This window comes from Salvelinus alpinus, chromosome 27 (assembly GCF_045679555.1).
Source record: "Salvelinus alpinus chromosome 27, SLU_Salpinus.1, whole genome shotgun sequence".
Lineage (NCBI taxonomy): Eukaryota > Metazoa > Chordata > Actinopteri > Salmoniformes > Salmonidae > Salvelinus > Salvelinus alpinus.
Window position 1 is genome coordinate 32,815,405 of NC_092112.1, and position 25,994 is coordinate 32,841,398.

Sequence of the window (25,994 nt, forward strand, 5' to 3'; positions counted from 1 at the left end):
TGTATATGTATCTGTGTCTATATATGTATCTGTATCTATATATGTATCTGTGTCTGTATCTATATATGTATCTGTATCTATATATGTACACTACTGTGCACGCTCAGCTGTGATCATCCAGCCTGAATGCCTGTACGTTGTACGCCTCGAAATCAACTCATGACGTACGATGACTCTACGCCCCATCACACACACACACACACACACACACACACACACACACACACACACACACACACACACACACACACACACACACACACACACACACACACACACACACACACACACACACACACACATCAGCCATGCACTAGAAATAGACTAATTAGAATAGACTGTTTCACTGTTCCACACAGCCTACTATTAAGTAAGACTAGCAACCAACACTGTGGGTTATAGTAGTGGTTTCATGCTTAGCACAGAGTGAATTGATGCTTAAAGCAACAATGACCATTCTCTTCCTTCTATTTCTAGATAAGATTCACTCTTAAAGGGGGGTGGACACACCAGCTATATGTGATGAAAACTGAGATGCTGAGCAAAAGCCTAAATGTTCTTTTCATCTATTGCATGTGCTCTTTCTCTGGCCTGAGGTACACACATATGCACAGACACACTGCATCACAGTAAACATTAAGACAGGCCAGCGTAGAAACGTAGATAACAGATAACCAGCAGGATAAAGTGTGATTTTCATTGGCACCTATCAGCCATGCAACTCCATGTCTATCTAGTCTATTTAGTCTATTTCTACATGATTGTTTCATCTGCTCTCAATGGCTAAAAGTACACACAACTAAGGATCTCCAGTAGTTTCCTCTCCTCCTCTTCATCTGATATGAAAGAATTGGACAAGTGGAAGAACGTTCCAGTAGGCATCCACCATATTGCTTTCACCTATCCAATGTTTTCAGATCTGTGCAGATTATAGAGAGGAGACGAGGAAAGGAAGCCACTTTAGACTTTTGAGATGTCCCCACAATCTACAATATCTGCAACTCCCCCATAACATCAGACTATTCTATAAAGGGTTGAGGAAATACTCAATGCCCTGACTGCAGATGAAAAGTGTCAGTCTTCTGGGAACAAATGGATGAATTAGAAGTTCTAAAACGTATCCTAGATCAGCATAAAGGGGTTAGTTGGGGGTCACCAGGTAGTTTGGTCATATTTAACAAGCACTGAGATGTTGTATGGGAGAACCACATATTTGCATTATATGACATTGGGATCATATATGTAATTAGCAGGCTATCTATACTATGTATACTCATATTAAATCAGATTTGGGATCTGATTACATATTTATATGAAACTGCACTCATCTGCATCTTGTCTGAACAGTGTCTGACATATCAATAGAATGATTCATATTTTGCAAGGACGCAAGTCACGGGGTCAGTACGTCAAACACACATGGTACGTCAAACACACAATGCATCTCAAATTGGGGGACACAGGTAACACACACCACATTGTTGCCGTGGTAACAACAACTCGACAATGCGAAACTGGGCAACAGGCGTTGATGTCACCCAGGTAGAGGAGTTTCTCAGCGATGGCGTCATTAACTCCTGATCTTTCTTTTTCTCAACTCTTTTCTCCATCGGTTTATCTTTACCTCTGTCTATCCCTCTTTGGCTGTTTTTCTCTCTCTTCCTATTTTACTCCCTTTTTTTCTCTACTCCTCTATCTCTATTCCTTTATATCTATATTCAGTCTTTCATTTCCTCCAGCCCATTGTGTGTGTAGAATCTCTGAATCCATCACTCATTAACACAAACAACAGCCTCTGGCAACAGAAATGCCCCTCAGTAGTTATTCCCTGCTCAACAGGTACAGGGCGCTGTGTTGTGGGGAGGGGGGGGGCAATGAGACCCCTCCAGGCGGTGTGTGTGTCGTGTGTGTGTCATACGGCAGTCAACACTTGAGCTGCTCCATCTCAGAGCCCTCTGTGTCCATGTCCGAGTCGTAGAGCGAGTGGCCCGTGAGGTCACCGTCTGGTGAGATTGTGTGTGTGTGCGTGTGAGGAGGGCTGGCCTCATCCTGGAAGGTGTCTGTACGGGAGTACAGCCCCAGGTCCTGGAGTTTGGACGGGGAGTCGTCGTCCTCTGTGGTGTCATCGTAACAGAAATCCTCCAGATCAACAAACCACTCGGGCCAGAAGCGCCGGCGGATCCTCTCACAGTAAATGGCCAGGTTGATCAGCTCGCCTGGAGCGGATAGGGTGGGTCAAAGGTCAACACAAAGGCAAAGGTCAACAAGCTCAGCTGAGAATGGGTCAAAATGTGGTGTGTTTTATTCAATAAAGAGGGAGTCTATTCCAGTCTGATTGCTGTCAAGGTTTCTTCCTCATCACAGTTTTTTTCCCGTTTTTTTTTTTTTTACATTTGAGAATTTGTTTTACATTTGACAATGTGTTTCCACATCACCCCACAAACAACACAAAAACAAAAAGCCCACTATACAACACATTCCCCAAGGTGATCAACATATGATTTCCAAATTTCCTTAAACACTTCCGTTTTTTTCCAATTTTATAACATACAAAATACAACGTTATGTGGCTAGATTGTTCAGTCCTCCACTTTGTTATTGAGGGTAAATATGAGGCCTTCCAATTGATGGTTCTACTTTTCTTTGCAGCAATTAGACTCTCTCTGATATTGATCATCAATATTTACATTTCCCAACAGACATAATCGTGGAGATAGATGGATATACATTCATAGACACAATGAAATGATAGAACATACATTATCCCAAAATGGTATCCCTTTATCAGAAGACCACAGCATATGTAATAGGGTTCCTTTGTGCTTTTTGCATATCCAACAGAGATGTGACATTTCTGGGTGTATTATATGCATTCTGGCAGGAGTGTAGTAAGTCCTATGAATTATCTTAAATTGCAGTAGTTTATGTCTTAGGTTGTAGGAGCAGGTTTTAGCATTTGCACATATCTGTGACCAAGGGTTCTCCTCAATTTCGTCCTTTAGATATAGAGTTTCAAATCAACCCTTCATATAACTTGGCAAATCAACTTCTTTGGCATATCAGCTTCTTTCAGTATTTTGTCTATGCTAGATGCCTTAGGTTCATCCAGATTCTGTTGACGCAATTGAATACGATTTCTGAGTTGTAAGAAGTTAAAGAAATGGGCCTTGGATAATCCAAATCTGTCTTGTAGTTGATTGAATGAAGTAGAGATCCATCATAGTACAAAGGTTCAAAATTCATGATGCCACTTTGGAACTTAAAGGTGTTGTCATTAAACACAGGAGGTTGTTCCAAATAAAGGTGCCTGGCAATATTGGGTCTTTGAATTGAGAATCATTGGATTGTCCGTTTTTTTCTTGGACCCGAAGTAGTGAATATATTTTAGATCCTAAGGTTTTACATTTATGGCTTTGATACTCCTCCCTGCACAGGATAGTCTGCTGTCCATTGTTAAGTGAACGCAGGTGTGCAGCCCAGTAATACATTTTCATATGAGGTAGTCCAAGACCTCCAGCTTCATAGGGTAAGTGTAAAACAGTCAATTTGACTCTTGAGGTCTTTCCATTCTAAATAAAGTTGGAGAGCAGGCCATGTATTTTATTTTAAAAGTTGGATGGAATTGAAACTGGCAGGACCTGAAATACATCAACCTTGGTAATACATTCATTTTGATTATGTTGACCCTACCTAACATAGAAATAGAGAGACATCTCCATCTCTGAACATTGGACTCAATCTTATCTAGTAAAATAAAATACTTGATTTTATATGCCTCCTCCTGATTGCATGGTATCAGTACACCTAGGTATGTCATATGCATCTTTGTTCATTTTAAAATGTACTTTCTAAACTTGAGAAATCATCATTTGAAATGGGCATTATATCAATTTTCTCCCAATTCGCTTTGAATCCTGACACAGCACCACACGTGTCTAACAGAAGTAAAATAAATGACAAAGAATGTTGTGGTTCAGATAAATAAAGTAAAATGTAATCTGCATACAATGATATCACATGTTGATCTCCACCAATCTCTATGCCCCGGATTGAGCCATGAGTTCAAATTGATGCTAGGGGTTCTGTGGCTAAAGACAATAACTAGACAAAGGTCATCCCTGTCACGCTGCTTTGGGGGATTTGTACAATAGCTCAATCCAGGAGATAAATACCGGACCAAAACAAAACGCTTTGAAGACAGCCACCAAATATGCCCATCCCACCCTATCAAATGCTTTTTCAGCATCTAATGATACTGACACTTTTGGAGCGTTCAAGTTTTTAGTATGACGGATTATATTGAAAAAATGGCAGAGATTGTTTGATCTGAGTTTGATCTGAGTGAATCAACTTTTGTATTACTGTTTATATGCGAAAAGCCAATACTTTAGCAATGATTTTGTAATCCACATTCAAGAGGAATATTGGGCGGTAAGATCTGCATGACAATGGTTCCTTATCTTTCTTTTTAAGTAGGGTGATTGCCCTCACTGTTGCCCTAACTTGCTATTTATTTATTTTTTGGAACCCATGTAGGCCCTTTCTGGGGAGTAATGTTAACCATGACACGCAATGTGGCTTGTTGGTGAAACTCACCTTTGATGAGTTGCTCTGGCCTTGTGCCCGGCAGGGTCCACATGGCAGGGGCTAGATGGCTGAACACAGTGGCATCCACCATAGACAGCTTAGGACCCATCAGGTACTTCTTATCACCTACCCAGAAAAATACCAAGAATCAGGGGGGGAGAAAAATGTTGTATGGAAACAAGGGACATGGGGGTAAAATTTTGACTGGAAATAAGTCCTCATGGTGTAGTATCCTACTTTCTCCAGAAGAGGACAGAATTGTACAATGTATCTTGTTATAAAAAGGCTGCTCCTTTAAGCACTTGAAACTGGCCATAGTACTGTAAACCCAAGTAACTTAATTAAACCACAATGGAACCTACAGCTGGCCGTAGCCCTGTTATGAGATTAACAAGGCTTCTAAGGCTGCAGACTGTACCTTGTGAAATGAGATGGGGATGATGATCTGTAGGATTGTGATTTTAATGATTATCTACAGTATACCCTCACCCTACCGAGTAGGGTGGCCAGCGTCCGCATGTCCTTCTCCATTAGAGAGTAGACCTCCTCCTTGGTGAATCGTCCAATCCCGTGGCCGTACATCTCCCTCTTCACAATGCTGCCAGTCAGGCGACTCAGGATCCACTTGAGTAGGTCACTCATTGGCCCACTCACTGCCAGCATCTTCTGGGTCTCCTCCAGGTTGTCCACCCACTGACAGTACGCTATGGTCCTGTCATCACACACAGACGTGATGTTCGTTAGGTCAACAGTATCTCAAATCCATACGCTGATAAAGTGTGGTCCCGATGGCACAGTTGGTTGGAGCATGGAGTTTGCAACACCAGGGTTGTGAGTTTCAAGGGACAGATGTAATGGTTTGCGACGCAATCACATTCACTAGTTTATCATCCTATCCCTCAGTATCAAATAAATTAGGTCTCCCAACAGAGCAGCATCTAGTGGATGTCTTGCTGTAGTGTCAGGAAGTGTCTCACCAGTAGAAGTGTTCCTCCACCATCTTGGTGACAGCCTGGGACACAGCCTTCTCCGGGGGACTGAGGTTCTTGTTGAGGCTCACGCCCAGCTTCTCCTCCAGGAAGTCGATGATAAACTCTGTACCAGACACCTGCTCCTGGTTGTACTCTATCCATGGCATCTTCCCCTGGGGAGACAGCTTCCCATCAAAGTAGTTCTGCATGACAGAGGGAGAGAGAGAAAGGAAAGAGGAAGAAGGAATTTCAATGGTCAGTTACTCTTCAATAGAAAATGACACAATCTTACATCAAATAATTCAACTAAGCACCAACCAAAACATCGCTCTCTCTTTCTCTGTCTCTCTCCCCCTCCCCATCTCTCTCTCTCTCGCACACAAACACACCTGGTAGGGCAGGTCCACCATGCGCAGGTAGGTCTCCATCTTGAGGCAGAAGGGGGAGAGAGATGGGACACCACTCTTTGGCCTGGAGAACTGGTGGAGGATGATGGTATCTTTAGAGTTCAGCTCCTGTTCTTTCCTATGAACCAGCCAGAGCAAGGCAGTTTGAGCTCCACATTCTAATGACTCATTCTTATACATTTTATTGAAAGCAACTTACGGTTAGTGCATATATTCATTAAATATGTGTGCAGGCCTCCCGAGTGGCGCAGCGGTCAAAGGCACTACATCACAGGGCTAGAGGCGACACTACAGACCCGGGTTCGATCCCAGGCTGTGTCGCGGCCGCGACACCCATGAGGCAACTGGCCCAGCGTTGTCTGGGTTAGGGGAGGGTTTGGCCAGCTGGGATGTCCTTGTCCCATCGCACAACTCCTTGTGGCAGGCCGGGCACATGCACGCTGACTTTGGTCGCCAGCTGTATGGTGTTTCCTACGACACATTGGTGCGGCTGGCTTCCGGGTAAAGCGAGCAGTGCGGCTTGGCGGGTCGTGTTTTGGAGGACACATGGCTCTCGAAATTCGCCTCTCCCGAGTCCATACGGGAGATAGTTCAAGACTGCAACTACCAATTGGAAATCAAAAAATAAATGTGTGGGAATTAAACCCTCAACTCCGAAGTAGCAAGGCCATCCTCATATTAAATTAGTGGAAATTATGTCCCAATTCAAACACACGGTACATTATTTTAGAATCTCTGGATATCAGGATCCCCTAGTAGGCTATAGTGCACACATGACACTTCCAAGCTTTTACATATATCTGGAGTCGATTATAGGCTAATGATCAAATTGTACTTTGAAAATAATCAAGGAAATGTTCTTAGATCTTACACAACAATCTCATGTGCTACAGTAGATCCCGTTTTACAGCTATCTATCACAGAGAACTTTGCACAAGACCCATGCTGAAACTTTCCTCGGGCAAGTGCGCCATTGCCACCGGGACACTACAATGTCAAAACGAGTAGGACACAACCAACTGAAATATTGCAATACATTATCATGGTCACTGTAGCTGATCCTATTACACGTTCGTACTGACCAACATAGTCACAAATAGGGGCCTTATTAATTGAAAATAGTTGAAAGGGAGTTGTTTACCGGTAGTCTACTACTTTGAAGGCGCTGAAACACTATGACTGCATGTTCTGAAATACTGAGGAGCTGTCCATTTAGCGGTGGTGCTGAAATGCCCACATACCTCAAAAAACAAACGTATTGATCCAGTTATCTATAGAATGCAAATCACTTCGGTGTAATGACATATAGGGAAAGTAAATTAGACAGTAACTACTTAGAGATCGATTTAAAACGGGTCTCTAAGATAGAGTACAGGCGGAGTAAAAAGAAGAGCTATGAGAAAACACACACAGTGCTAGCCACATGTAAAAAAAAACAAGACAGTCAATCAAAATGCCCTTTTGTGTATACAACAACAAGCTTTAGGCCACAATGATTCCTATTGGTGTAGTGTGAAGTCAATTCAAATCGAATCATCCATCTCTGTAGAGTGTGTTTATCTAGCTGAGTAGGCCTTGGGGTTATCGCTGCAGGTAACCCCAGATGTTTTTTAAGGACCGCAGCGACCAAACTCAATTCCCCCAGACAATATTTCAGCTAAAATCTAGGGATTCTACTGCGAAGCTGCAGTTTTCGGTCACAGATGGTCAATTCCTGTTAGCTAATACATATTCGGGCCTGGCTTTTAGCTGTATACTTCTCTCAAGTGCGAGGTTAGTAAAGGTCATTCTATCACAACCGCAATGTTTTTCTATACTGCAAGACTCGACTCGACAGAAAACGAGAAGACATGTTTGGCTTGGGTACAGCCATCTAGCCAATATCACATGCCTTATCATCCCATGCCCTTGAGAAATCGTAAATAAATAAGAGTCAACCTTTGCAGCAATGAAAATGATCTTATTGTATTTACACACAAATATCTCAAATACCAGGCTTCACGCTACATATGAACAAATCAATGGATGGTTTTAATTTGACATCTAGGCCTAATAGCCACAATCACTGGAATACGAAGAGGCATAACATTTGCGTGATTCATTGGTTAATTTATTTTCTTTCAATAACGCGACTAAACATGGAATCTCCTTCAAGCGGACACGGGCCGTTAGGCTGGATTCATTTTTGGAACCCTACCTGATGGCGAGCAGCTCGTGCAGTAGATAGGCAGCGGCGGCAAGCAGAGCGCCCCCGGTCAGATAGAGCGTTTTCCGCCACCACGAGTCCGACCCAAGGAGCGGCATGATCCCGCCGTAGTCCTGCAGAGGGTAGGCGATGATGTACCCATACAACGAGAGCTGCTCATTGGAGCCGCACAAGCCGAAGGAGAAGCTCTGGTTCCGTCCAAGATCAACCACAAACGAGCGCGTCCAGGCGAACCCGACGCGCCAGTACATTCTCTCTCTCAGTGGCCTTTTTCTGCCTTGCTTTGGCCGGTTTTGCCTTCATCAACGGGGGCTTCATGCGTGCCAAGGGGTCGTTGCGATGCGGGATGCAAGGAAGAAAGGGATAGGGGCCATCTCGCCTGGCGGTTGTCCCGTCCCCGCTGCGGGGTCGGTATCCTCCGCAGCCGATCGTCGCCGCTCTCTCACTCTGCCGCGGATGAGTGACGTCACGATAGCTGTACCTTTGAAACTCTGTTTTTGCGATCAGTTGGGCAATAGCGTAGGCTACTCAATTTCCTGGCATCTTCAATGTAGGCTAATTGCATAGGCTACTTAAAAAAAAAAAATACCGTTCCCATAAACTTTATAATATACATGTCTCCTCTTTAAGGAATACCTAGGATAGGATAAAGTAATCCTTCTCACTCCCCCCCCCCTTAAAAGATTTAGATGCACTATTGTAAAGTGGCCGTTCCACTGGATGTCATAAGGTGAATGCACCAATTTGTAAGTCGCTCTGGATAAGAGCGTCTGCTAAATGACTTAAATGTAAATGTAAATATGCTTTGCAGCTTTGGTAACACTAATACGTAACGACTCTACATTAACTCTCCTTTACATTAACTCTCCTTACCACAACATATCGCACTAGTCATATAGGCCTAACTATTGCATGGTGGTGTAGCCTATGACTTTTATTTGTTGCAAGATGATCAGTAGTTCTAGAAACTTTTAGACCATTACAAAATTAAATCCAGGCAACACTAGAATGTAGGGCTAGAATTGGTAGCTTATACAACTGAGTTAGCCTCGTATCGTAGGCCTAGAACCATCCTGAAGTCTCGCGAGTTTCTAGTCTGTTTCGCTATACCGATTAATTTATTTATTTTTGGATTATGTCTGTATTGTTTTGCATGACTTCACTTTAGGAGCTAGAAACAAGCATTACGCTGCACCTACGATAATATCTGCAAATATATGTAGCGATCAATAAACTTTGATTTGAATATTTTGAGTGAAGCGAAACGAGAATGGGTCGGTCAGGATTGTCATGCGTCAGGCAACAGCTGAACGCCCCTGAAATACAAATAATATAAAACATTCAGTCGTGCAAAGAAGGAGCTATAGCTGCATCAACCCATTTGGTTACTGCAATATTCATTTTATTACCACAAAATATTTTCAAAAAGAAATACAGTTCAAGTAATAGCCAATACTTGATAAACCACACATTTTCATGTTGTGTATCTATAGAGACAGGGGGCAACACCTTAGTAGGCTAATCCCAGTCAGTCAAGTAAACACATTTGATAAATGATGGAGCCTGTAGAGGGGAAGGGAACTCTGAGGCAAAAGACTGTATCTCAATAGTCTAAAAGCTGGATCCTCTCTCTCCTTTATCTTTAATGACTTGCAAACAGCCGGTATGTGAAAGTAATATGGAGCACAACCACCAACAGTCTGATTTCATCTAGATTTTCTTTTCGCATCAGTGTATATGAAGCAACCAATAACAAGGAGAGGAATTCACTTCAGACTATTGGGATGCACCCAAAGGGACCACTAAAATCCCCCCCGAAAAAATCAAAAAACATCACTTCCCTGCAATAGGACACAGTGTGCTCGTAAGTCTTATTACCTTGATAAACAGCTTATTTTGTAAGGCATTCAAGCACCCAGTTCTGGACACAGATTAACACGTACATATCACAGAAACCAAGAGAAACAACCACAACCACACACACACACCTCCCACTGTATTATTGTACAGAAAATATATCAATATCTACAAGTAAATATGCACACAAAGGTATTATGACAATTCAATTTGATTAAATACATGGTACATGCAGACAGAAAACATTGGACCCTGGCTTGTGTAGGACTGATTTAATATGCAATCAAGAACACACAGCTAAAAATCCACCTGCTTTCCCCACCAAAAATGTGGCCCTAACAATTCTCCACATAAAAAAAGCAGAATAAAAAATAAAACGTTTTTGTTGCAGGCTAATTATATCATGATAGTAAACACATTTGAGCAGTTTTACTTGAAGCAGACAGCAAATACATTTCATGATTTCTACCCAAGCAAATTTGCCCAATCAAGCAAAACACAAAAGATGAAATGAAAGACATGAGTAAAGCTATTTACAAAGGCTGGAGATATAACAGGTAATGAAGACACTTGAATCTAGCGGGTATACCCCCATAAATTCCATTCTCCCCCATGACTTCACCTGCTAAGCTCTGTAACCAATCAACGTAGACCTTAGATAACAGGACATCCAATCGGGTCACACAATCGAACAGCCTTACATCCTTTCAGAACGCATCTCAAACAGTACAGGGTCCAATCATCTTAGCGATACCAGTAAAAAGTACTACTATTCTCCCTGAGGAATGAAGACACTGCCAAATGGGCCACTCACATATCACAATCACTAATGATCAAGTTCTCTGGTCCCACGGAGCTCCATATTATATGATTGTTCCCCGAGAGTGTTCAAGGAAGTCAGGATCATCACAACTCATAGTAGTCCCCCCCTCCCTCACTACATCCTCCTGTTTCTCACAGTTAGGTCCATAAGGTTTTGGTCGCGTTCCCCTGCTCAGACGTTGAATGCATCAACCAATGGTTGCGAACGAAGTCATCAACTGTGCCGGTCGGGCACTATATTGCTATAACATGTGGTTAAGCTGATACGTAAAATACCTATCCAGGTGTTGTAAGATCTGCCATGCGTTAGCAACACCTGGGCACAGGAACGCGCCCTTTAACTGTTGAGGGATGGAAACACAGGACTGCTGCCGCCGATTGGCTAATGCCAGCATTCCTGTGGCCATCTCTCTGATGAGTTATCATACATGAGCCGAGGTGGACATCCCATTGTCTATGACAGGATGTAAGAGTTATTCTGGTTCCCACTGGAGCTCTGGTCATTCTCACTGGTACACAAACAAAACAGAAAACAGTTAGTTGAGACAGGAAGTGAATGGGTCATGTTAACAGTACATAGGTGGAACACTAAGGTGAGATTAGGATAGATCTCTGTACCTGTTGGGAGGCGGCTTGGGTTTAGGCATCTTGTTGAGCACTACAGCCATTTCCTTCCTGTCGTCAAAATTCTTCCACTGGTCGTACAGCTTCAGGATGACTCGGATGATCTCCAGGATCTGAGCAGAGCACATACGTCACCGCACAGACAATCAGCTTTCCCCTCCGATTGATGTATTAATATGCCATTTGTTTTGTGTGGCCGTACCTTCTCCATGTCGACAGAGAGCTCAGCAAACCACTGCCTGGCGTCTTTCTGCTGCACCACACAGGCAACATGCAGACATGCTGTGGATGCAGGGGGAAGAATGTGTGTGTAACACCTCACCTATATTTTATTGAGCTGAATATCTACTAGTAGGAAATGTGAGAGGCCTGACGGGGTGTCTTACCTAGTGCGATCATGAAGGGAGGGTAGAGTAAACAGAGGTCTGTCCTATACGTGTCATTCACGACTCTCCTATAGAGAAATAAGACAGTGTTTCAATATTCTCATATCAAATCAATACATGTTCCCGCAAAAAAAAAAAACACATACCAGGCCAATGGCAGTAGCATGTCCTCCTGCCCCATGTCCTGCACATACTGCAGCAGGGGTCTGTAGGGGTGGTATACTATCAAACAGCAGTCCTGGAACATGCATGAAATCAATTAATGAATCCATCCATCCAACAAATGGATGACATCTAGCATTGAATGTACTGTGACAGAGACAAAACCTTCTATACTTACCATGAGCTCTAGTAGGTAGAACTCACATTCTAATATCTGTAATGAGGAAAGCAAATGAAGTACAAACTCAGTTTAGTAAATATATCAGTGTCATAGTCTCAACTTGTATCCCTTTTCTCTCTATTATCTGGGAAGTATCTGGGAATATTTCCAGTATCTGGGAATAACAACATTCTGCTAACTGAACCCCTACAGTGTGAATAATCACCTCCTTCATTGCGCCACACCACCAGAGAATCAATAATTGTCTACAAGGTGTTAGGACAGCCCCAACGTGGTCCTGGCAACTCCGTGGAATCAGTAGATAAATAACCGGCGCTGCAATCGTATTCCACTTAGCGCCACAGCGATAGATACGCCCCGGTGAGGGGAGGCAACCGACCACGGTCAAAATCACCTCCCATGGCGATGGGAGTTTTGCCATAGGCTTGCGAACACTAGTTGTGGAATGTGGCATCTCCGTAGACGCCAACATACTGATACCTAACTACAACACACAACGTAAAGGACTGGTGTATAAATTGGGTGGTTCGAGCTCTCAATGCTGTTTGGCTGAAAGACGTGGTATATCAGACCGTATAACACGGGTATAACTAAACATCACTTTTTACTGTTCTAATTACATTGGTAACCAGTTTATAATAGCAGTAAGGCACCTCCAGGGTTTGTGGTATATGGCCAATAATCCACGGCTAAGGGCTGTATACAGGCACTCCGTGTTGTGTCGTGCTTAAGAACAGCCTTTTTGGCCATATACCACGCCACCTCAACTTTATAATAAATACTACATTGTTTAGCCTAAGAACTGTTCATACAGCACACCCTAAATGATTTCAACAGCAAGATTAGGTCAGACTTACATGGTTCATTCTGTAAGGGAACTCCTTTGGGAAGGCATAGGAAAATCTTGTTTTTACTGTACAAAACAAAAACACTTGTTAGATTTGACATCAAATGAATGCAACCCATCAGAATGAATGTAGCCTTTGTACCACAGCAAGAGTGTATTTGTCATGTTCAATATAAGATCATATCTAAATGGAAACGCTTCGTGTCTCCTTACTTACACACAGACGTAGCTGCCGAGATCAGACGAGTGTTTGAAACAACACCAAATTCCTGGAAGAGACAGTAACAGAAGGGCTTTGAGGATGCTGTCATGGAGTAGGGTGGGGTGCACTATCAAAGACTATGTTACAGAGCAGTTAACCCTATCCCTACACCCACACAGACTATGAAAACTGGAAAGGCAGTGGGATGTCAGGCCATATATACCTCCACTTTGGAGGCTAGGAACACACATGTAGGAGCCATGAGCACTGGGTCTATACTCTTCAGGGAGTACCTGCAGAGGAAGAAATAAGAGAGAGAGAGGGGGAGAGATAGAAAGAGATTTGGAACAAGCTCAGGGCTCTACGCTGACCGTTTAAAAATAAATAAATAAATTACAGGGAGCTGAAAGTTGAAAAATGTAGGAGCACACAAAGAAATGTAGGAGCACAATTAAAAATATTTGAAGTTACAAGTAGTTTTCTTTGTAGTAAATGGGTAAAGCATGACGGTGAAAAACTGCACTCAGTGTATTCTCCATGGAATTCAAGGGCTGCGGTACAGTGAAATAATAATTCCAACAATTATCATCTGGGAGATTTTTTTCTAGGCGCCCTGGTGCTCCTAAATTAAAATTCCAGGTCGCACAGCAAAATATTTAGGCGCATGTGGTGGCACTGTAGATATTATACAATGCTCCCCTAGTGCCATTTATAATTCGCTGATGAATAGAACACAGTGTTGTTGTCATGAAAATGGCATAAGCACCTGGCATAGAAACGTTTGAAGTAGACGGTTGCTGTAGCAATGACCTGCTGGCGGAGCTTCAGGTGTTCCCCCAGTGCCTGGATCACTGGAACAGAACAATTAGTCGAACACAAAGCACATCTAACCTCAATTGCGTCAAACAGCAACCTTACAAGACACACGACACTGTGCACTCGGAAAGTATTCAGACCACTCAACTTTTTCCACATTGTTACATTACAGCCTTATTATAAAATAGATTAAATGAAACATTTCCATCATCAATCTACACACAATAGCCCATAATGACAAAGCAAAAACAGGTTTAGATTTTTTTTGCAAATCTATTAAAAATAAAAAAACAGAAATGCCTTATTTACATAAGTATTCAGACCCTTTGCTATGAGACTCGAAATTGGTGCATCCTGTTTCCATTGATCATCCTTGAGACATTTCTACAACTTGATTGGAGTCCATCTGTGGTAAATTCAATTGATTGGACATGATTTGGAAAGGCACTATATAAGGTCCCACAGTTGACAGTGCATGTTAGAGCAAAAACCCAGCCATTAGGTCGAAAGAATTGTCCGTAGAACTCCAAGACAGGATTGTGTCAAGGCACAGATTTGGGGAATGGTACCAAAAAAGGTCTGCTGCATTGAAGGTCCCCAAGAACAGTGGCCTCATCATTCTAAAATGGAATAAGTTTGGAACCACCAAGACTTCCTAGAGCTGGCCAAACTGAGCAATTGGGGGAGAAGGGCCTTGGTCAGGGAGGTGACCAAGATCTCGATGGTCACTCTGACAGTGCTCCAGAGTTCCTCCATGGAGATGGGCGAACCTTTCAGAAGGACAACCATCTCTGCAGCACTCCACCACTCAGGCATTTATGGTAGAGTCGCAAGACTGAAGCCACTGAAGCCAGTAAAAGGCATATGACAGCCCGCTTGGAGTTTGCCAAAAGGCACCTCAGACCAGGAGAAACAAGATTCTCTGGTCTGATGAAGCCAAGATTTAACCAATTGTCCTGAATGCAAAGCGTCACATCTGGAGGAAACCTGGCACCATCCCTACGGTGAAACATGGTGGTGGCAGCATCATGCTGTGGGGATGTTTTTCAGCGGCAGGGACTGGGAGACTAGTCAGGATCGAGGGAAAGATGAACGGAGCAAAGTACAGAAAGATCCTTAATGAAAATCTGCTCCAGAGGGCTCAGGACCTCAGACTGGGGTGAAGGTTCACCTTCCAACAGGACAATGACCCTAAGCCCACAGCCAAGACAATGCAGGAGTGGCCTCAGGACAATTCACTGAATGTCCTTGAGTGGCCCAGCCAGAGCCCGGACTTGAACCTGATCAAACATCTCTGGGGAGACCTGAAAATAGCTGTGCAACGACACTCCCCATCCAACTGGACAAAGCTTGAGAGGATCTGCAGAGAAGAATGGGAGAAAACTCCCAAGCTTGTAGCATCATACCCAAGAAGACTTGAGGCTGTTTTTTTTAAATGATAAAAACTTGCAAACATTTCTGAAAACCTGTTTTTGCTTAGTCATTATGTGGTATTGTATGTAGAACAATTTAATACATTTTAGAATAAGGCTGTAACATAACAAAATGTGTAAAAAGTCAAGGGGTCTGAATACTTTGAATGCACTGTATATACAAAAGTATATGGACATCCCTTCAAATTAGTGAATTCTGCTATTTCAGCTACACACGTTTCTGACAGGTGTATAAAATCGAGCACACAGCCATGCAATCTCCATAGACAAACATTGGCAGTAGAATGGCCTTACTGAAGTGCTCAGTGACTTTCAACGCGGCACCGTCATAAGATGACACCTTTCCAACAAGTCAGTTTGTCAAATTTCTGCCCTGCTAGACCTGCCCACAACTTTAAGTGCTGTTATTGTGAAGTGGAAACCTTCAGGAGCAACAAAGTGGTAGGCCACAAAACCTCACAGAATGCGAGGAAGTGCGTTTTTTTACACCTTTATTTAACGAGGAAAGTCAGTTAAGAACACATTCTTATTTTCAATGACGGCCTAGGAACGGTGGGTTAACTGCCTTTTTCAGGTGCAGAACGACAGATTTTTACCTTGTCAGCTTGGGGATTCAATCTTGCAACCTTACGGTTAACTAGTCCAACGCTCTAACCACCTGATTACATTGCACTCCACGAGGAGCCTGCCTGTTACGCGAATGCAGTAAGAAGCCAAGGTAAGTTGCTAGCTAGCATTAAACTTATCTTATAAAAATCAATCAATCATAATGACTAGTTAACTACACATGGTTGATGATATTACTAGTTTATCTAGCGTGTCCTGTGTTGCATATAATCAATGCGGTGGCATTCGCAAAAAAGGACTGTCGTTGCTCCAACGTGTACCTAACCATAAACATCAATGCCTTTCTTAAAATCAATACACAAGTATATATTTTTAAACCTGCATATTTAGTTAATATTGCCTACTAACATGAATTTATTTTAACTCGGAAAAATGGTGTCACTTCTCTTGCAACAGAGTCAGGGTATATGCAGCAGTTTGGGCCGCCTAGCTCATTGCAAACTGTGTGAAGACTATTTCTTCCTAACAAAGACAGCCAACTTCGCCAAACGGGGGATGATCTAACAAAAGCGCATTTGCGGAAAAAGCAATCGTTGCACGACTGTACCTAACCATAAACATCAATGCCTTTCTTAAAATCAATACACAGAAGTATATTTTTAAACCTGCATATTTAGCTAAAAGAAATCCAGGTTAGCAGGCAATATTAACCAGGTGTAATTGTGTCACTTCTCTTGCGTTCATTGCACGCAGAGTCAGGGTATATGCAACAGTTTGGGCCACCTGGCTCTTTGCGAACTAATTTGCCAGAATTTTACGTAATTATAACATTGAAGGTTGTGCAATGTAACAGGAATATTTAGACTTATGGATGCCACTCGTTAGATAAAATACTGAACGGTTACGTATTTCACTGAAAGAATAAACGTTTTGTTTTCGAGATGATAGTTTCCGGATTCGACCATATTAATGACCTAAGGCTCGTATTTCTGTGTGTTATTATGTTATAATTAAGTCTATGATTTGATAGAGCAGTCTGACTGAGCGATGGTCGGCACCAGCAGGCTCGTAAACATTCATTCAAACAGCACTTTCGTGCGTTTTGCCAGCAGCTCGTCGCTGTGCTTCAAGCATTGCGCTGTTTATGACTTCAAGCCTATCAACTCCCGAGATTAGGCTGGTGTAACCGATGTGAAATGGCTAGCTAGTTAGCAGGGTGCGCGCTAATAGCGTTTCAAACGTCACTCGCTCTGAGACTTGGAGTAGTTGTTCCCCTTGCTCTGCATGGGTTCCTGGTTCGAGCCCAGGTAGGAGCGAGGAGAGGGACGGAAGCTATACTGTTACACTGGCAATACTAAAGTGCCTATAAGAACATCCAATAGTCAAAGGTTAATGAAATACAAATGGTATAGAGAGAAAGAGTTCTATAATTCCTATAATAACTACAACCTAAAACTTCTTACCTGGGAATTTTGAAGACTCATGTTAAAAGGAACCACCAGCTTTCATATGTTCTCATGTTCTGAGCAAGGAACTTAAACGTTAGCTTTCTTACATGGCACATATTGCAATTTTACTTTCTTCTCCAACACTTTGTTTTTGCATTATTTAAACCAAATTGAACATGTTTCATTATTTATTTGAGGCTAAATTGATTTTATTGATGTATTATATTAAGTTAAAATAAGTGTTCATTCAGTATTGTTGCAATTGTCATTATTACAAATAAATAAATAGATAAATAGGCCGATTAATCGGTATCGGCGTTGAAAAATCATAATTGGTCGACCTCTAGTTCCAACATCTAGTGGAAAGCCTTCCCAGAAGAGTGGAAGCTGTTATAGTAGCAAAGGGGGGACCAACACCATATTAATGCCCATAATTTTGGAATGAGATGTTCAACAAGCTTTGTAATGTATGAGGAGGTAGCCTCGCGGTTAACAGCGTTGGGCCCATAATCGAAAGGTCGCTGCTTCTAATCCTTGAGCAGACTAGATTAAAAATCTGTCCATGTGCCCTTGAGTAAGGCACTTAACCCTAATTGCTCCTGCTAAATGACTCAAATGTAAATATAGGTAATTGTTGCCGGTTATTGCTAGGAGTAGTGTCAAATGAGATTTGAGGGTAATTAATGTTGCGACATTGTACCATTTCCCTAACAGTAAAACCATTCTCCCACCACACAGATTTATCAAAGCATATGAGTCTGAAGAAATACCATTGGCAAAGAAGATCTGCAGTTTCCAGTAGTCTTCCTCAGACATGAACTTGATGTCCTTCTGACGCTCCTTCATCAGGTCCTGCTTGTCCAGGACCCACTGCAGACTAGTGAAAGAGAGGAGACAATCAACCACAACAAGCCCTCTCATACACACAGTATCATAACAACAAAACTGCTGATAGGAAATCTGAGAGCGGTGCGTCAGAAATAAACAATAACACAAAAATGTCTTGACGACCTGCGCACAAAGTTAACGGCTGTCAAGCCAGCTCGCTAGGGGCACAAAAATACTTAGCTGGCTCTACAAATAAATCTCAGCATTCATATCTAGCTAATTACCACTAAGAAAAATGACCACTAAATGTTCGTCCGGTACACTAATACTGACATAATATAAGACTAGAGTCGGCGGAAAAGCTGAAGTTAGGTTGCAAGCTAGCTTGCTAACTCTAGCTAGGCCCCAAATCAATGGCGTTTCTTTCCCACACATAGTCCTAATACATCACGTTCGGACAGAATACTTACTAATGCGAGCTCTGCCAGAAGTTCCCAGCCATGGCTTTTGAGTTGAGGTAGAAAATGTTATTTTAAATGTTCTTTATTTTTGAAAGATGACGGGACATAGAAAAGAAAGTGGTCAGCTAATCAATTTGCAGTGCAACACTCAATGCTGTTCTGACGGCGACTGGGGCGTGATGTGCTTGGGTTCCACTTAGCTGGGTCTGGGTTGCTAAATGGGTGGGAAACGCACATCTCTTGTTGTCTAATTTTGCGTGTAAATATACAATTGTTACAGTATCGATGTTGCCTAACCATCGGGGTTGGGGTCGATTATGAATTGAGTTGCAAATTGCTCTTTGATTCCAATTCAATTCTTACATTTGAATTAAATTTGAATTCACACTCCACAGAAAGAAGAATTTGAATTGAATTTGAAATAAAGGAAGAAGAATTTAATTAAATGAAATTCAATATACAGGTCATTCAAAGTGCTTATTTATTGTACATATCACCATAGTAATGTTTAATCTGAAATCATGTATGGCTACCAATACCATGCATCATGAGATTGAAAGATTTCATTTAAAAAACTCATTCTCCTAAAACAATTAAAAATAATTACAGTGTCTGGAAATATTGTAAGATCATGTTGTGGGTTGTCTATAATAATTCATATTCCCCTTCATTTAAATAACAGAAGAAGAAAGAAAATCCCAGAATGCATTAGATCAAACACTGCAGTATGGAAGGGAACAATCCAGCATCTCATGACAAAAATACTATTAAAATCAAATCAAATTTTATTGGTCACAAACACGTGATTAGCAGATGTTATTGCGGGTGTAGCGAAATGCAACATATACAGTTGAAGTCAGAACTTTACATACACTTAGGTTGGAGTCATTAAAACTCGTTTTTCAACCACTCCACAATTTTTTGTTAACAAACTATAGTTTTGTTAAGTCGGTTAGGACATCTACTTTGTGCATGACACAAGTAATTTTTCCAACAGTTGTTTACAGACAGATTATTTCACTTATAATTCACTGTATCACAATTCTTTAGTGTCAGAAGTTTACATACACTAAGTTGACTGTGCCTTTAAACAGCTTGGAAAATTCCAGAAAATGACATCATGGCTTTAGAAGCTTCAGATAGGCTAATTGACATCATATGAGTCAATTGAAGGTGTACCTGTGGATGTATTTCAAGGCCTACCTTCTTTGCTTGACATCATTGTGCCTCTTTGCTTGACATCATTGGAAAATCAAAAGAACTCAGCCAAGACCTCAGAAAACAAATTGCAGACCTCCACAAGTCTGGTTCCTTATTGGGAGCAATTTCCAAACGCCTGAAGGTACCACGTTCATCTGTACAAACAATAGTATGCAAGTATAAATACCATGGGACCACACAGCCGTCATACAGCTCAGGAAGGAGATGCGTTCGGTCTCCTAGAGATGAAAGTACTTTGGTGCAAAAAGTGCAAATCAATCCTAGAACAACAGCAAAGGATCTTGTGAAGATGCTGAAGGAAACAGGTACAAAAGTATCTATATCTACAGTAAAACGAGTCCTATATCGACATAACCTGAAAGGCCGCTCAGTAAGGAAGAAGCCACTGCTCCAAAACCTCCATAAAAAAGCCAGACTACGGTTTGCAACTGCACATGGGGACAAAGATCATACTTTTTGGAGAAATGTCCTCTGGTCTGATGAAACAAAAATAGAACTGTTTGACCATAATGACCATTGTTATGTTTTTGGCAATATTACCGTTTATCCCTCTTGAGCGTAGCGACAAGACGTGTTGGTAGTTTAGCAACAAAACCGAGATGTGCGCAACTACGGGGCAAAACAGACTGGGTTGGCTTAGATTGTTGATAACATGTAAACTATATTTAGTCTCCAAATGTTTACACTTCTTGTGCTTATTGTGCAAATTTAAAAAATGTTGTACATCATTAACATTTTTGGTTAGCTAGCTAGCAAATCTGCCATATTAGCATTGACATGAAATAAGTCAAAACACCTCAAAACAAGACATGGTATCAAGAGGAAGATACAACTAACTAAAATGAGCCACCTGCGATTCCACACATTGCAGCTTCTTGTCATTGTTACTAGCTATCTGAGCATTCAGAATTATAACAACGCATGGCTTATGGCCACCCTCTACTGTTTTGAGGAAGTGTAACGTTATATACGGGTTTGCCCACATCATTTTCGTGATGTTTGCAAACCCGTCTATACACTTCCTCAAAATAGTCTGAATTAATCTAAGATAAATCAAGAAACCTGTCATAAATTTTGTCATTTTTGCCGAAGAGGTCTTAAACTCTTAAACTTAAACTTAAACAATTTTACATCTAATTAAGAGGTTTGGTGCAGTATTTCTCAAGTGGAAAAATGTGCTTGAAAAGTAGTGGTCGCTCGATGAATGACAAACACTTCATTGAAGAATCCCATCCATTGTTCCCACACCTACTAGGAGTAGTACTGTTGACCAATCACAGCCTCAAGAAAACATGTTGCGTTCACAAACAGCCAAAACGAACAAACATTTTGTAATGATTCATTACGCGCAAACTGTTTTGACTGGGCTTCTTATGGCTGGGGGCAGTATTGAGTAGCTTGGATGAATAAGGTGCCCAGAGTAAACAGCCTGCTAATCAGTCCCAGTTGCTAATATATGCATATTATTAGTATATTATTAGTATATTTGGATAGAAAACACTCTGAAGTTTCTAAAACGGTTTGAATGATGTCTGTGAGTATAACAGAACTCATATTGCAGGCAAAAACCTGAGAAAAATCCAACCAGGAAGTGGGAAATCTGAGGTTGGTCGTTTTTCAACTCATTCCCTATTGAAGATACAGTTGGATATTGGTCATGTTGCACTTCCTAAGGCTTCCACTAGATGTCAACAGTCTTTAGAGACTTGTTTGAGGCTTCTACTGTAAAGGAGGGGCTCATAAGGGCTCTTTGAGTCACTGGTCTGGCAGAGTGCCACAGGCTCGTGACGCTCGTTCACGTGAGAGGTAGCTCGCGTTCCATCGCATTACTGAAGACAAAGGAATTCTCCGGTTGGAACATTATTGAAGATTTATGTTAAAAACATCCTAAAGATTGATTCTATACATCGTTTGACATGTTTTTTCTACAGACTGTAACGGAACTTTTTGACATTTCGTCTGCAACTAGTGAACGCGCTTCGTGACTTTGGATTTGTTTACAAAACACACTAACAAAAGTAGCTATTTGGACATAAATGACGGACATTATCGAACAAAACAAACATTTATTGTGGAACTGGGATTCCTGGGAGTGCATTCTGATGAAGATCATCAAAGGTAAGTGAATATGTATCATGTTATTTCTGACTTCTGTTGACTGCCAAATATGGCGGATATCTTTTTGGCTGGTTTGGGCTCTGAGCGCCGTACTCAGATTATTGCATGGTTTGCTTTTTCCGTAAAGCTTTTTTGAAATCTGACACAGCGGTTGCATTAAGGAGAAGTGGATCTAAAATTCCATGTATAACACTTGTATCTTTGATCAACGTTTATTATGAGTATTTCTGGAAATTGATGTGGCTCTCTGCAAAATCACCGGATGTTTTTGGAACTACTGAACATAACGCGCCAATGTATACTGAGATTTTTTGATATAAATGTGAACTTTACTGAACAAAACATATGTATTGTGTAACATTAAGTCCTATGAGTGTCATCTGATAAATCATCAAAGGTTAGTGATTAATTGTATCTCTATTTCTGCTTTTTGTGACTCCTGTCTTTGGCTGAAAAAATGGCAGTGTTTTTCTGTGACTTGGCGGTGACCTAACATAATCGTTTGTGGTGCTTTCGATGTAAAGCCTTTTTGAAATCGGACACTGTGGTGGGATTAACAACAAGATTACCTTAAATGGTATAAGATACTTGTATGTTTGAGGAATTTTAATTATGAGATTTCTGTTTGAATTTGGCGCCCTGCACTTTCACTGGCTGTTGTCATATCGATCCCGTTAGCGGGATCACAGCCATAAGAAGTTTTAACAGGGTGGTGGTGCCTCTATAGAGAACAATAGTAATGGCAATAGTCGTTTTTGGATGAAGGCCAAAAATGAGGTCTGTGGTTAACACAGACTTAAGAGATCTCATACGTTTTGTTATATGAGTTAAGATCACTTTTTGTGAATTTTGATGCATTTATGTTCAAAAAAGGCACGTAAAGCACAATCCTAAACCTGTGTTAACCTCAGACCTTATTTTCGGTGTAATCCCAAAAACCTATTCTTTCCCCATTCATTTTCCCCATAGGGATAGTTTAATGAACCAGAGGTAACTCATTTCCGGGTTTTAGGACTACAAGGTGGTGAGCTCTATTCAATGCATAGTGGTAGACATGTGACTGTGAACTTTGAGCTGGTTGGTCCGTTTTAATTAATTGTTTGTCGGCCCTGATTGGTTGCAGGTGTGACTAAGAATACCCCATGCCATTGACCCTGCCATATCCTAACAAATTTGGCCATCTTTGATAGGCCTAGTGGCTTATATCAACTATGGATAGGCTTATAATATGGTAAGATGTGGAGCAATTGAAGTTGAAAATTCCAGTTTTTTGTGATGTCCGCTATTTGGTGCGACACAGACCTGGTGGGGAGCGTGGTGAAACAGAGGAGTCACTGTCAGTTCTTTTGAGTTTTGAATCAGATTCTCTACTCTCATGTTAGGGTCTACTGTGCCTTCAGAAAGTATTCATAACCTTTGACTTATTCCACATTTTGTTGTCTTACAGCCTGAATTCAAAATGGATTAAACATTTTTTTTTGCCTCAACCATCTACACACAATACCCCAAAATGACAAAGTGAAACTATGTTTTTAGAAATGTTTTCAAATGTATTGAAAATGAAATACAGAAATTTCTAATTTACATAAGTATTCACACCCCTGAGTCAATACTTTGAAGAAGCACATTTGGCAGCAGTTACAGCTGTGAGTCTCTAAGATCATTCCACACCTGGATTGTACAACATTTGCCCATTATTCCAATTCAAAATTCTTCAAGTTCTGTCAAATTCGTTGTTGATCATTGCTAGACAACCATTTTCAGGTCTTGCCATAGATTTTCAAGTAGATTTAAGTCAAAACTGTAACCTGGCCACTCAGGAACATTCACTGTCTTCTTGGTAAGCAACTCCAGTGTATATTTGGCCTTGTGTTTTAGGTTATTGTCCTGCTGAAAGGTGAATTAAGCTCCGTGTCTGGTGGAATGCAGACTGAACCAGGTTTTCCTCTAGGAGTTTGCCTGTGCTTAGCTCCATTCCGTTTCTATTTTATCCTGAAAAACTCCCCAGTCCTTAACGATTACAAGAACACCTAATAACATGATGCAGCCACCACTATGTTTGAAAATATGGAGAGTGGTACTCAGAAATGTTTTGAATTGAATTTGCCCCTAACAAAAACGTTGTATTCAGGACAAGAAGTTAATTGCTTTACCACATTTTTTTGCACTATCATTTTAGTGCCTTGTTGCAAACAGGATGCCTGTTATGCATTGTTCAGGCTTCCTTCTTTTCCCTTTGTCAATTAGGTTAGTACTGTGGAGTAACTATAATGTTATTGATCCATCCTCAGTTTTCTCCTATCACACCATTAAACTATCACACCATTAAAGTCAACATTGGCCTCACTGGGAAATCCCTGAGCCGTTTCCTTCCTCTCCAGCAACTGAGTTAGGAAGGACGCCTATATCTTTGTAGTGACTGGGTATATTGATACACCATCCAAAATGTAATTAATAACTTCACCATGCTCAAAGGGATATTCAATGTCTGTATTTTTATTTATTTTTTACCCATCCACCAATGGGTGCCCTTCTTTGCGATGCATTGGCCCGGTCTTTGTGGTAGCTGCAGAGAAGTATTTGGGCATACAAGATTTGACTTAAGAAGAGTTACAGGGTGTGTTGACGGGGTGGTGTCCTGTTCTCCCAGGCTGTTGGCATGGTGCAGGAACAGATAGGGCCAAAGTAGTGGAATGGGGTAGTCGGTTTTTAATGATTGTAGGTGGCAGCTGCAGAGCAGTACCTGGGTGTACGAGATTTTACTGCAGTAGAGTTATAAGATGTTTAGAGATATTAATATTTTTAAATAGTAGTAAATAAGTGTAGGGTTAGTTGGTGGTGCAATTAGTTTAATTTTTTTTTATCTAAAAACCTGTTTTCACTTTGTCATTATGGGGTATTGTGTGTAGATTGATGAGGACACATTTTTTTTCATCCATTCTAGAATAAGGCTCTAAGTAACAAAATGTGGAAAAGTCAAGGGGTCTGAATACTTTCCAAATGCACTGTATATAAACTATTACTAAGGAATTATAATTCCATGTCTACCCTAAGACACACACGATAAGGCAAGGACAATGGGCAACTGCCTGAGAAGCCCAGGGTTCAAGCACAATTACTTTGTTTCTGTTCACACCTCCAATACACTATGACTCTGTGCACCTGCCACATGCATGCAAGCCCGAACATGCTGAAAGAATGGAGCTATGCAGCCCCACAGTGATCATATGATTCCAGTCTTGGAGAGATGACAGTATCAGGAAGCCGTCCACACCCCATCTTTTTACGACCTTATCCATGAATAGGTTGGTACTGGGTAATGCAAATGAGGTAAAATATTTGTCACGTCTATGTTTTTAATACAATAATTGACTATAATTGTTTATTCATCCTCATTAACCCATATGAACTTTAGATGGGATAATTACATGGGTAAATAACCAAGCTGTGGATAGGCCACACTAAAAAAAGACAGAAACAAAATTTTTATTTAACTTTATTTAACTAGGCAAGTCAGTTAAGCACAAATTCTTACTTACAATGACGGCCTACACCGGCCAAACCCGGACGACGCTGGGCCAATTGTGTGCCGACCCTATGGGACTCCCAATCACGGCCGGTTGTGATACAGCCTGGATCGAGGAGTAGATTATTCTGCTCTGTAGGCTACAGTAAACATTCCAGTGTAATAACAGTCATTGTATTACGACTCATTCAACCCTCTATTTTTATCACTGTAGTCTCTTCACGGAACCATGATAGATTTTTGCAGGGACGGTCAGCCTTCGGAATGGGGAGGTTCTAAATTCCTCGCCGCTGGTGCGTCTTGCCCTGGTGGTGGAAACTGGGA

General features: G+C 41.4%; 2 protein-coding genes across 2 annotated transcripts; both read right to left on the reverse strand.

The window, feature by feature from the left end:
- Positions 1 to 1,663: 1,663 nt before the first annotated feature.
- Positions 1,664 to 8,623, reverse strand: LOC139556422 (failed axon connections homolog). Its single transcript, XM_071370357.1, has 6 exons — positions 8,163 to 8,623; positions 5,948 to 6,083; positions 5,565 to 5,761; positions 5,082 to 5,299; positions 4,597 to 4,713; positions 1,664 to 2,216 (listed from the first exon to the last, which is right to left on the reverse strand). Exons 1-6 carry the CDS (start codon positions 8,420 to 8,422, stop codon positions 1,924 to 1,926), a joined length of 1,221 nt encoding a protein of 406 aa, XP_071226458.1. The 5' UTR covers positions 8,423 to 8,623; the 3' UTR covers positions 1,664 to 1,923.
- A 910-nt stretch (positions 8,624 to 9,533) lies between these two features.
- Positions 9,534 to 19,007, reverse strand: LOC139556423 (cyclin-C-like). Its single transcript, XM_071370359.1, has 12 exons — positions 18,815 to 19,007; positions 18,287 to 18,393; positions 14,019 to 14,103; positions 13,476 to 13,545; positions 13,268 to 13,319; positions 13,061 to 13,116; positions 12,201 to 12,236; positions 12,007 to 12,098; positions 11,861 to 11,928; positions 11,677 to 11,756; positions 11,469 to 11,587; positions 9,534 to 11,359 (listed from the first exon to the last, which is right to left on the reverse strand). The coding sequence occupies exons 1-12, from the start codon at positions 18,844 to 18,846 to the stop codon at positions 11,305 to 11,307; spliced, it is 852 nt and encodes a 283-aa protein (XP_071226460.1). The 5' UTR covers positions 18,847 to 19,007; the 3' UTR covers positions 9,534 to 11,304.
- Positions 19,008 to 25,994: the final 6,987 nt, after the last annotated feature.